The sequence below is a fragment of the Melospiza melodia genome, chromosome 3 (genome assembly GCF_035770615.1).
Source record: "Melospiza melodia melodia isolate bMelMel2 chromosome 3, bMelMel2.pri, whole genome shotgun sequence".
Classification (NCBI taxonomy): domain Eukaryota; kingdom Metazoa; phylum Chordata; class Aves; order Passeriformes; family Passerellidae; genus Melospiza; species Melospiza melodia.
This window is the reverse complement of record NC_086196.1, coordinates 107,554,168-107,566,011: the sequence shown is the minus strand read 5'-3', so window position 1 is coordinate 107,566,011 and position 11,844 is coordinate 107,554,168. Positions and strand designations below refer to the sequence as shown.

Genomic DNA, 11,844 nt, shown 5'->3' with positions numbered 1-11,844 from the left:
ATCCCGCTGGTGCCCCCGCGCTGTCCCTCACGGCCCCCCGAGCCCCCCAGCTCTGTCCTCACGATCATCCCCGCACCCCACCCGGCACACCTTCGAGCAGGTAACCCCGCCCACCCGGCTGAGTGCGCGCGCTATTGGGCGGCTGACGCGTCAATCAGCCGCAATCTTCCTGTGATTGGTTAAGTCTTCACGGGCGGGGCCCTGCGTGCCGACGGTGTTGCCGCCCCCCGCCCCGCCCGCGCGTGCGCACGGGGCCGGGGCGTCGCCACGCGGGGCTCCCGCCATAGCAACCGCTTCCTCCTCCTCCGGGCACGGCGGCCGTGACGTCGGCAGCGCTTCCGCCCGGCTCGCGCCCTCGCAGCTTCTCTTCCTGCCGCCGGAGCCCGCGCCGCGCCCAGACAGCCGAGGGAGCCGCCGCCGCCGCACCGCGCTCCGCCGCCCGCCCGCCGCGCCCCGCTGACGCCATGGTAGGCACCGCGCGCCGCCGGACGGGCCTCTGGCTTCTCCGTCTCCCGCCTCCGCCTTCATCCCTGGGGGAAAAAAGGGGGGAGGGGGGCGGCGGTACCGCCCGCCGCATCCCGGCCGGCGCTCTGGCTGGCGGCGCCGCTGTGCCTGGCCGTATCGTGCCCCCTTTTTTCTTCTCCTTCCCTTTCTCTCGGTCCTTCCCGTTCGCCTTTGAACTTGACGCGGCGGATCCGTTCTCCTCCCTTCCCCCCCGCCCCCATCCCGCCATGAGGCGACGGAAGGTTACTCCCACCCCGCCTTGAAGCGATGGAACTGTCCTCCCTCCTTTTCCTCCCCCCCACCGTAAGGTAATGGTTCGCTCCGCGTCACACACAGGCGCTGGGGGCGGGCGCGTCCATTCGGCCCTGGGAGGGGGGGTTGGCGCGGAGCGAGGGCGCGGCGGGAAAAGGCCGGGTGGGAAGGGGGGGCTGTGCGCGGCGCCGCAGGGCGCGGCCGGGAGGGACCGGGAGGCGGCGGCCCCGCCGCTTCCCACGGGGGGCTGGCTGGCTGCGAGGGGGTCGCAGCCCCGCAGGAAGGCACCGGGCGGTGCCGGTGCGAGGCCGGGGGCTGCCCTGCTCGGGAGGAAGCGCGGCCGCCGCCTCGGTCCCGCGGGAGCCATCTTCGCACGGCCCGGGGCTCGGGCCTGGCCTAGAAAGCGGCGGCGGGGCCAGCACGGCCCCTGTCCCCTGCCTGGGCCGCCCTGCCCGGCCCGAGCCCGCAGCGCTGGCGGCGGACAAAAGGGGGAAGCGGAACCCGCGGAGGGAATCGCTGAGTGTAAAAAACAGGGAGGGTGTCGCAGCGGCGGCTCCAGGAAGCTGAAATTTTGAGGCAGTTGCTGCAACGACTTGGGTTTTTGGTTTGTTTTTTTGTTTTTTTTTTTTTTTGTTTTTTATTTGTTTTGCTTCTCCGGACAGTGCTGAAAGCATTCATCATTCATCCTAGGCATAACGCTGGAAGCAAAGAAACAAAAAAAGCATTAAGGATCCGCAGTGATTTGCTTGTGTTTCCTGGCTTTCAAAAGAAAAAAAAGGGTTAGGGCTCTCCTTGCATAAATGGGGCAGAAGAGACCAAACGCGTGTTCAGTCTCATGGTGGCTCCTTCTGTTTGCTTTGCCCGTGCTCAGAGTTTGCATCCCCGTTTGACTCAGGAGGTGGAGGTTGGCAAATTTGCCTCAATTATTAGCCCATGCAGCTTTAACTGCTGCCCTGTTTTTCTTGAGTCATCCCCAAGCACTTGTCCAGCAACACACACTTACTGGGTTATTTACCCAGTGACAATACACACATAAATACTGAGTTATTTACCTGTATTAGAGGTTTTAAATATTGAGGCCTTCCCTTGGTATTTACCAGTAGTTCACTGAACATGTGGTATATCCAGGAAATATATTTTTGGTCCGTAGGGTGGCAGACAGGATGTACTGCTCATGTCCCTGCTTTCTCCAACACCCAAGCTGCAGCATGGAGCAGAGCTGATGGGAGCTGCAGATGAAGCTGCTAAAAAGTCTGATGGGACTCACAGCTCCTGTTTAAGAGAGGCTTGTCTCAACAAGCCAGCTTCCACCTCTGCAGTATGCAAACCTAGTTGAGTGTGACTACTCAGCGTGTCAGGCTTCATCTTGCTTTGCAACCAGGGAATTCCCAAGTCAGTCAAAACTACTGTTTCTCCTAGTGATCTCCTTTTTGCAACAGCGTTTAGGGAGGCTTTTTTGAGAGGCTGCAAATGAAGTTGGTTTTGGGCAGAGTGGAGGCCTTCTGGCAAAGTGTGGTAGTGCCAGCAGGAGGGCATCCTTTGCTATCAAAGGAGCTTGGATTTCCAGCTTTTGTGCCTTGCCACAATGTTCAGTTTCTTTGCTGCTGGATTAAATGAGTCCAAGGTCTTTGGAGTACCGTGCAAATGATTTTTCTTGGTTGTTAGTCAGTGCTATTCCCAGATCTGTGTAATTACAAGGTACATCTGCCTCATATACAAGATAACAGCCTCCTGACAATTGGTGCTGCTGATGTCTGGCATGTTCCTACTCGCCTTGGCAGGATCACTGTCAAGAGGCTCCTGCTGGGTGCACGGGCTGACCTAAGCAATCCCATGTGAGAGAGCCTGACTGCAACCAGGGCTTGCTGTGAAGCTGTGCTCAGCCTTTTCCGCACCTGGTTGTTCAGTGTTCACAGCAGTCTCCTCAGGAGAGGAGGATCCCTCACTGAAAAGTTTCAGGGGTGCCCAGAGCTGCCCTTCAAAGCCTCATTTTGAGTGTGGCATTTAAGCTTTAGGTTGCTGTAGGTGCCTGAAAGGCCACAAGAAAATTCCTATAGGCATTTAGGCTCATAACAGCTGATCTGTGTGCTGAATGTGTTTCTGAGAAGCTTTGATTTTCTGCAAGAGTCCTTTTACACACCAGCTTCCACCTGCATTACCTTAAAAACTTACATTTCAACACAGGAATGGCTGCTGCTCAAAACTTCTGCCCTGCTGCTGCTGGCCACTGCAGTTCCTGTTTTTCAGTGCTGTTGCTGGGATTGCCTTTTGTGGGTATTGCTTGTTCTGCCTACCTTGATAATTCAATTGGGAGTGAACTTGGTGGTGGCTCAGAGAAGGAGATAATTTCCTCTTTGGCTAAAAGCTGAAGAAATTACCTTCAGGAATTCAAAGGATAGTTTTTTCTTTTTTTTTTAATAATTGTTTTTATACTCATCTCATCTTGTCAATAACCTTTCTTCTTGGGGGTTGGGGCAGGAAATAAAAGGTGAATAGAGTTTCAGTTCTTTCCCTCCCACCTTCCCCCTGCCAAAAGAGACCAAATAATGCAAAATAAAAACTTCAAGACTCAAGATCTTTCTACAAGTGATATGTAGATGACTCTGTACTTCTTGCTGGTTTATGGTGTGCAAATAATGGCCTCTTATACAGCAGTAGTAAAAGGCTGCAAGTTCTGTTTCCTGTCAGGCCTCAGATCTGAGTTGAAACCTTGGCCTTTGAGATGTACAGGCTGTTCCCTGTAAATGGAGGTGTCTCTTTGTCCAGCTGTAGGTAAACAGGGAATGTGGGCTTTTCCAGGCTCCTGAGGTCACTGGTGTTCCCACACTGTTCTGGTCTCTGATTAAGTCAAAGTAGCTGCTCCTTGCATTTCCTCCTTCCTGCTCAGAAAAGTGGGGATGTTAACATCAGATGTGTTTTCTTGAGTGCTGAGATAACAGATTGAAAGCCAAGCAGTATTTAATATCTTTATGGTTTTGACTGCCTACATTTTCAACTGGCTTGGTGGCCTTAGGTGGTGACACCTTTCCAGAGGCCTGATTTGGCAAAACGTCCTTTCAGCCAGGCTGTAACTCTCCCTTTCTCCTAAGTGCTCCCACAGCTACCTTGGCTTAGTTTTTCCCTCAGGTTCCATTGTGTGGCAGTGCAGGGGACAGCTCTGTCCCTGAAGGGTGCTGTCCCAGAGCAGTTGGGTGGAAATAGGTTTAATTGGAAAAGTATTTATTGCAGAGATGTACTATGACACATGAGTGAGTCAGAGGGAAGTGCCACATGGCTGCACAGGCAGCCCTGGCAGTGGCAGGGAATTTCAGAGGTAGATAGGAGGGTAAGCCAGGCATGAGGGAAACAGGGTTTGCTGAAGAAACTAAGAACCAGATACATGCCAATAATGTGGCCAGCAAACATGGGAGCACAGTGTTCTCACATCTGCCCTTGCAATTAAACAAGGCGTGCTTTAATACATTCTTGGTGTCAGATTCTGGAAAAAATTGATGGTACTTTTCCAAGAAGCAAAAGTTTCCACTTGAGTAGCTGTGGATAGTTCACCCTGATGTGTACAATGTTTGTGAGTGGTTCCCAGACAAAACAAGTCAAGAGCTGGATCTTGGAATGTCTCTGGAGATAATGCATGCCCAGGCACCACTGGGGAGAGTTCTTGGGCTCTAATCACAGGAGACAAAACCAACAGCCTGAAATTCTCAAGACTTTAAATTTAGTCCTTCAAACTTGTCTTGAGGCAGACTAAATCATTAGTTAAGGTCTTAGCTGCCTTGGGAGTTGAGGAAAACAAGGACTCTTCTTAGGTAAAATATTTTAGGTATTCAAGGAAAATACTGGTGCCCACAATATTCACTTCCTAACAAAAGAGATGTGGAATTTCATTGTGTCAGAGTTGTGTTTTAGTGCAGGCTTGCTGTGAATCCAGTTTATCAGGTGTCTGACATCTCACACTCCTGAAATGGCTTTTCTGTATGTGGGGATTTTCTTGAGAAATCTTTGGGTTATTCTTCAGTCTCCCCCAGTTTAGATCAAATTTCAGTTTGGCCACTTGGCAATGGCTGGGTCTGGTTCCTGCAGTGGAGGCTGGCTGGGCACAGGGCTCCCCCTCTGGCTGCCTGTGGAGGGAGGGCATTGTGCTCTGTCCCAGTGCTTGTGCAGAGCTCTGCACTTCAGCCTCTGAACAAGAGCTGCTGTGTTCCTGCAGAGCCTGCTGACAGGGCAGGGAGTGCAGTGCCTGCCTCAGGTGACATCCAGTGGGGACACTGCCACCAGTGCCACGGGGTCATGGGTGAGGGGCTGAGCCCCCGGCGTGTGCATGGGGGTGCTGGGGGACAACTCAGTTGTGCTGATTGCCTCAGAGAAACTTGTTCTGCCTCTTCTTTCCTGAATGTGCTGTCCTGGCATGATTTTCCCATCTGGTAATTAGGTGGCTTGCCCGCTTGCTGCTGCCTTGCTGCAATGAAGGGTCTGTCCCCTCAGTGAAATGTCACCAGCTGGCTGATGGTCGTGCATCCCACAAGTGCCTGAACCAACCCCATGTGCCGCTCCAGAGCTGGATAACTGCTTCCATCCTGGAACAGGAGCAGGACCAGGCTGGCTGCTGGAGCTCTGCAGCATTCAAGCCACAATGCACAAAATAATAACCAATGTGCTGCATTGAATCCTCTGAGCAGAGCCATATCTGGCCAAAGAGGGAAAATCCAGACTAACAAGTGTTTACTCTGTCATTACTGGGAGGGTGGAGGCTTCACACCAGCTCTTCTTCTGGACAAGGCAGCAGACACGAGGTTAAAATGTCACTTGAGGACATGTATTTAGAGTCTGGAATTTCTCCTTGTTCCAGTGCTCTTAGCAGTCATCCTGTTGTTGCTCTACACAGAGTGGTTGCAGCTACCTTAAACCAAAAGCTGCCTGGGGTTTGAGTTGTGTCCTTTTTAAGTATGTTTGTGAGGCCATTGTGGCTGGGTTGAAGAGGGAGCCCTGCAGTCAGGACAGCAGATCTGGTTTCAGAGGGAATTGGTTTGTTGCACTGTCTCATCTCAGCCCATGCTGTAGCACAGCTATAGGGTGTTCTCAGATGGAACAAATCTGCATTGTCCCTGGCAACACAATGGCTGCCAATGTCAGCTTGTGTGGTGAATCCAGGGGTTGTACAGCAGCTGTGAAAAGGAGCAGCACCAGCTACTAACAGCCTTTTGCTTTGGAAAGCTGAAAAATCCAGTTGTCACTGTTGTCCCTTCAGCTTCTGGTCAGTCCCAGTTATCAGCTGAAGGTTTGCAGTGAATTTTGAGTTTCCAGACTAAATACTTTCTACATTTTTGGAATCTGAACTGACTTGCCAGCAGTGTTCAGTTTCTTTTTAAAGAAACAACTTGTCTCCTGACTTGGAGACGTGTTTCTGGCTGTGTAGTAGCACAAGCAAATGCACATGACTGCACAGTTTGCATCAAGCTGCAGCTCTGTTGCTGCTGCTTCTGGGTCTGAGCTGAGCATTAACCTGTGCTTGCAAAGTTAACATGATTTGGTGCAAAGGAATTATTTGTTGTAGTGTTAGAGCAAAGCTCACGGATTGACAAAGGTAGAGGTAGGTGGCATGTAGTGCTTTTTCATTATAAATAGCCTCATTTCCATGGCAGTGCAGACTTTCTGTGCCTTTTCTAAGAACCTTTGTGACTAAAACCTGTGTCTTGCCACCATTGCCAGCTACTGAGGTGCCCTTAGAAAATAAACCTTGGGGAGGAGAAGGTTTCTCTTGAATTCACAGTGGATTTGTCCTTAGTGAATGATGAAATAGCTGCAGTTGCTGCTCTGTTTGTTTTATTAGGTTAACTTTATGTTATTTTGAGTCTTCCCAAAGAGGCTCTTGCCCACACCAAACACAGGGACAGGGGGAGACCTTTATTCCTCATTAGCTCTCAGTCACACTGACAAAGTGCAGCATCTCTGTATGGAGGAGGTGACACCAGAATGAGTCACTTTGAGTCCATGTTTGCACTGTAGCTTGAATTTGTCCTGAAATAGGCTTTCTCCATGTGCTTCCCTCACCTTATTGGTGATATGCAGAAGAATGGCTGCCTGCCACACAGCTGAGGCACAGTGACTGAATTGCTGTTCTCGTGTCCCAAAGTGCAAGCTGCGTGGGCTACCACTTACAGACTGAGCATGCATTGTCAATCTAGAGGGAGGTCCCATTGTAGTTAGGTAAACCCTGAGAAAGCACTGCTCTCCACCCTAAAGAAAAGCTGTCTCAGATTGCTGGTGTATGAGATTGTCCTGGTTTTCTGTGGCCAGCACTTGGGAGCTCTAGATACCAAACTCCATGGCAATAGATTCTGCCAGCTGTGCCACCTCTCCTCACTGGGTTAGCTGAGTTACAGGAGGAGGGATGTTGGAAGAAAGAGGAGAATCTGGGCTTATCTGAAGTTCTCTGTGGTAGGCACTGGTCAAGGCTTTAAAAAACCCCCACACATTAAAATAGGTGTCCATTCCATAACCATCTCTCAAGGACAGCCTGAGCACTGTACGTCCATCCCTCTGGTTTTACAGCTGAACTCTGCTGCTCCTTCAAAATGCAAAAGAAATCCCTTGAGCTCACATTTTGAGGCTGAAGATAAATTTTTAAAAAAATGAAGAGCAGCCTCTATCCTTTTTGAGTTGTGTGTCTCACCTGCTGCTGTAGCCGAGTGTTGGTACTGCTGACTGTGCTCACAGCAGTGACGTGTCGTGGTTTGCACAGAGGGAGGGAGGCAGGGAGGGAGGTAGTTTTCCTTCTGATAGATGGGGGTGAGTAATGTCATTTGAATGTGGAAGACACAAAAGCAGTGAGGGAGGAAGCAGGATTCTAAAGGAATCTCATTGTTTATACTGTGTGTAGCATTTTGAACAGATAGAGTTGTTCAGTACTGGACAAGCTTCAATTTGGTTTTTACTGCTCTGGCCATGATGTCCTTCCAGCAGTGCCTGCTGGCTTCCCACATTTGCAGTATTCACTCTTGCACAGCTGCCCTTAAACTATCCAGCTTGGTGCAGTCTGAGAACAAAACTCAAATGTAAATGCTTCTACTTCCCACTTTTTTTGTCTCATTCCCAGAACAGCATCAGACTGAAAATGCAGTTCAGCCTTTTGTCATTCTTGCTAGGTCTTGTCCTCTTTATTCTGTGCAGCTGCCTTTAACATCAGATTGATAATGCTGCATGTGCACCTCTTGTTCCAGCTTACACAGGGGAACACGATACCACTCACTACAATTTCCCAGCTGACTCCAAGGTGGGGGAGAAATATTGAGAAGGGTTGAGCTTGCTTTAAAAACTGCTGGAGTAGGTGTGAGAAGAAGAGACTTTTAAGACTTGCAAATTCTCTGTTTGAAATACTGAATTCAGAGCAACTTCCCAAAGTTGGTTTGTTCAGCTGAAAGCTTCCACTGCAATCCCAGTACCCCACTACATTTCCCTTGATCTCTAAACTGAGTCCATGTGACAAGTGTGGAATTTGGCCAGTTTTGCCTCTGTTCCTAAAGCTCCTAGCAAGCATGCTGGAAATGGCTGGGAAACTTTGAACAGAAGATCCTTGTGGGCTTGTCCAGCCAGCCTGAAACGGGGAAGAAAATTAAGCTGCTGTAATGCCAAAGGATCTGCCACAACTGAATCTCAGAGAACAAGGGGTTGGCATGCCTGTAACAATATTCTGGTGTGATTTGGATTGTGCCTTCTTTGGAATAGTTTTGGGTTGGCAGGCAGCTGCGGGCATTAGCCAGACTCCAGATTCTTTACTTGGCTTTGGAAAAGAGGGGCTGCAGTGACTGTTGCAGGAATGCATTGTCTCCTAGCCTTGGATGTAGGGCAGTGCCATGTTGTGGCTGGGAGCAGGAGGGTGCAGGGCCTGAAGGTGTTTGCTGTGGTCTCTGCAGGCCTCCGGAGTACAAGTGGCCGATGAGGTGTGCCGCATCTTCTACGACATGAAAGTGCGGAAGTGCTCCACGCCGGAGGAGATCAAGAAGAGGAAGAAGGCTGTCATCTTCTGCCTCAGTCCAGACAAAAAGTGCATTATTGTGGAGGAAGGCAAAGAGATTCTGGTGGGAGACGTCGGAGTGACGGTCACCGACCCTTTCAAGCACTTTGTGCAGATGCTTCCCGAGAAGGATTGCCGCTATGCCTTGTATGATGCAAGCTTCGAGACCAAGGAATCCAAAAAAGAAGAGCTGATGTTTTTCTTGTGGTAAGCCATCTTCCCAACTCTCATTCCTAGCATGCAGTCCAGGCTCTGTGGGTGAGGTCTCTGAGTGTTTGTATTGCCCAAGCTGGGAAAATGGCAGGCTTAAAGTGAGCTGGGCAGCCTGATCCCTGTATTCTGGAGCCATGAGATGTTCCAGTTGGCCATGGTGGGTAGGATCCTGCTTCTGTCTGGGGTGGGTAATCATTGTCACTAATTTCACTCTCTGTGGTGTCTCCCCTAGGGCACCAGAACAAGCACCTCTCAAAAGTAAGATGATCTACGCAAGCTCCAAGGATGCAATCAAAAAGAAGTTTCAAGGTATGTAATACAACTAATGTTCCTAACTCTGCTGTGTCCCTGGAGTACACAGCAAGGCTTAATTGGGAGTTTTTTTGTTGTTGTGTTTTTGACATACTACTGAGAAGTGAAGTGTCATGTGACAGAGCTAAAATGAGCTCTAGCACAAATTTACATTATCTGCCAAAATTTCAGAGGCACTAGGATAGTGCTCAGGACAAGAGCAGGTTTTGCAATGTGTGATAGACCACATGGAGTAGCACATTGCACCATACAGGCTAGAAACCAAAAGATTGATAACACAACACTGGGTTTTGTGCAGAGCTGCCTCAGTGGCAGAGCACTTTCATCCTTGTGTCTGTTCAAATGCAGACTCATAAACTTACTGTGCTGTAGTGAGGCAGTCTGGCTGATAGCCAGGTAGCACTCTTCAGCTCCTCAGGCTGCACTGGCCAAAACCTTGCACTGTGCAAGACTGACAGGATCTTTGTGCAGCAGTGCCAGCCTTCCAGGGACGGAACTGCCATGGGAAACTTCTGTGTGCTGAGAAAAAGAAATGCCGAGGAAATGCTGTTTTCCACCATACAAGACAGGCGTGGGTTGGGCTCTGCAGCCCTAAAAAGGAAAAGCAGCACTGTTGGTTGGGCAGCCCAGCTCAGTCTGTGCCTCTCAGGTTTGCAGGGTGGTGCTTTCAGCCACCTCTGCAGAGGCAGTGGGAGCTGAGCCAGCCCTGTCCATGTGCTTGCCTGGAGCTCCCTCCCCTGCTGTATCCAGGGCAGCACAAGAAATGAGGGATTTGCTCTGAGAGCCTGAGCACTGAGCTAGTGACAGATTTCTGCCTTCATGTCCCTTCAGTGACATTTGGTGTGCAGCCAGATGTCTCCTGGGATGAGGCAGGGAAAAACCATCAAATTCCCTAAGCTAAGGCAGGACTTGTCTGCTTGAGTGACTGGATTGCTTCTTCTAATATTACTACCAGGTATGTTTCTTTGATTGCTTACCAGCATGTTGAAATACTGCATTACTGAGTGTTTTGCCTCTTTTTTTAGGCATAAAGCATGAATGCCAAGCAAATGGGCCAGAGGACCTGAACCGAGCTTGCATTGCTGAGAAGCTAGGAGGCTCCCTAGTCGTAGCTTTTGAAGGAAGTCCCGTGTAGATGTCATACAGTGCCACAACTCTACAAGCATTCCATGTTTTAATAGATCAGTTATATAAAGCAAACATTCTAGGCAAGGGTTTCACTAACAGTAGGGAAGCTGTCTTGTAGAATAAAGTAGATTTTGGAGATGTAGCTTGTATGTAAAAATGACCCTAAATAAATCAAATTAAGGATTTATCTTGGTGTATTAATATTTGCATTGGTTGTCCAGCCCAGTACTGTCCCCAATGGATTAACACTAAAGGTCTCTAAAAATTGGAGCAATGTATCATGAAAGGTGGAGAGGTGAGAATGATCTGGTTCCTGTTCTTGCTTTTCCAAATAGTAACAAGTGAAATTCAAAAACTTTCCCTTTAACCTTTTAAGACAAAACTTGAAACCTTTAGTTTAACTTCAGCTGGAGCAACCTGTGAGCACCAAACTGGGTTCAATTCTTAGTGCTTGCAGTTGCAGAGCTGTACTAAAAAAAGCCTAATTATGAAGCTAGACATAAAACAGACACTTTTTCTGGAGAAGTAGTCCTAATCCACTCTCTTGTAAACTCACAGTGCAGTAATAATATTTAAAGGTTCACTTGTTTTGTAGGTTCAATTTTCTTGTTATGAAGTGTCTTGAGGTCTCTTTCCTCCTGAGTGATTCTATAGAAATTGCTTTTTCTGTTGACACAGTTTAATTTAGAACTACCTTTCTCTAATATACACTTACTAGTGGATCAGATGCTTCTGAGGCTTTTATAAATGCAGATTCTTATATCAGAGCTCTCCAGTTATGGGTAGTAAAATGAAAAGGAACCACAACTCAAAAAATGGTATTTTCAGCCCCAGTCTTTGGTCACTTGGTCCATTTGTCCATAATTACTATTGATTTAACTTAGTAGAACCAATCAGCCTGACTAATATGGCTTGATCTGGGCTTTTTGTCTGTTAGCTTCTTTAATTCTGTAGAAATGCATGGAAATATCACCTACTAGAAAGTTTGACCTGAAATGCCTTTTGTATGGGGGGTAGAGAACATTCCTGTGCCAGCTACAGAGATCTTAAAAGCTTCCATGTTTCATCAGTGGTTGATTAAAGCTGTTTCCTTTGTGTAATGTGTACATGGGAGTTGCATAGAGTTTTCTTGTATGTCTGTAGAGAAAAAGAAAAAAAAAAAACCAAAACCCTTAGCCTCCAGTGCATTACTGTGATATGTTCTGTGCGTGCCAAATTTGAACAGCCTAAATAAATGGGCTTTCCCTCCCCTGGGTCAGTGACTGATTGCTCTCCAGCCTCGGGATCAGCCCTCCTGCAGGGGGCTGGCTCTGCTGGATCTGGGTAAGCACTTAGGGAGCTGCTGTGCCTCCTGCAGGGACTGCCTGCCCTGCTCTGGGAGCAGGAGTGGGGGGAACAGCCTGCAAGGAGGAGCTGGTGAAGCTGGA

The 11,844-nt window shown here is 49.1% G+C and overlaps 1 protein-coding gene across 1 annotated transcript; it reads left to right on the top strand.

Annotated features, from left to right (window-relative positions):
- The first annotated feature begins 330 nt into the window (after nucleotides 1–330).
- On the top strand, nucleotides 331–11,523 carry DSTN (destrin, actin depolymerizing factor). Its single transcript, XM_063152522.1, has 4 exons — nucleotides 331–467; nucleotides 8,664–8,971; nucleotides 9,210–9,286; nucleotides 10,315–11,523. The coding sequence occupies exons 1-4, from the start codon at nucleotides 465–467 to the stop codon at nucleotides 10,422–10,424; spliced, it is 498 nt and encodes a 165-aa protein (XP_063008592.1). The 5' UTR covers nucleotides 331–464; the 3' UTR covers nucleotides 10,425–11,523.
- The last annotated feature ends 321 nt before the right edge of the window (nucleotides 11,524–11,844 follow it).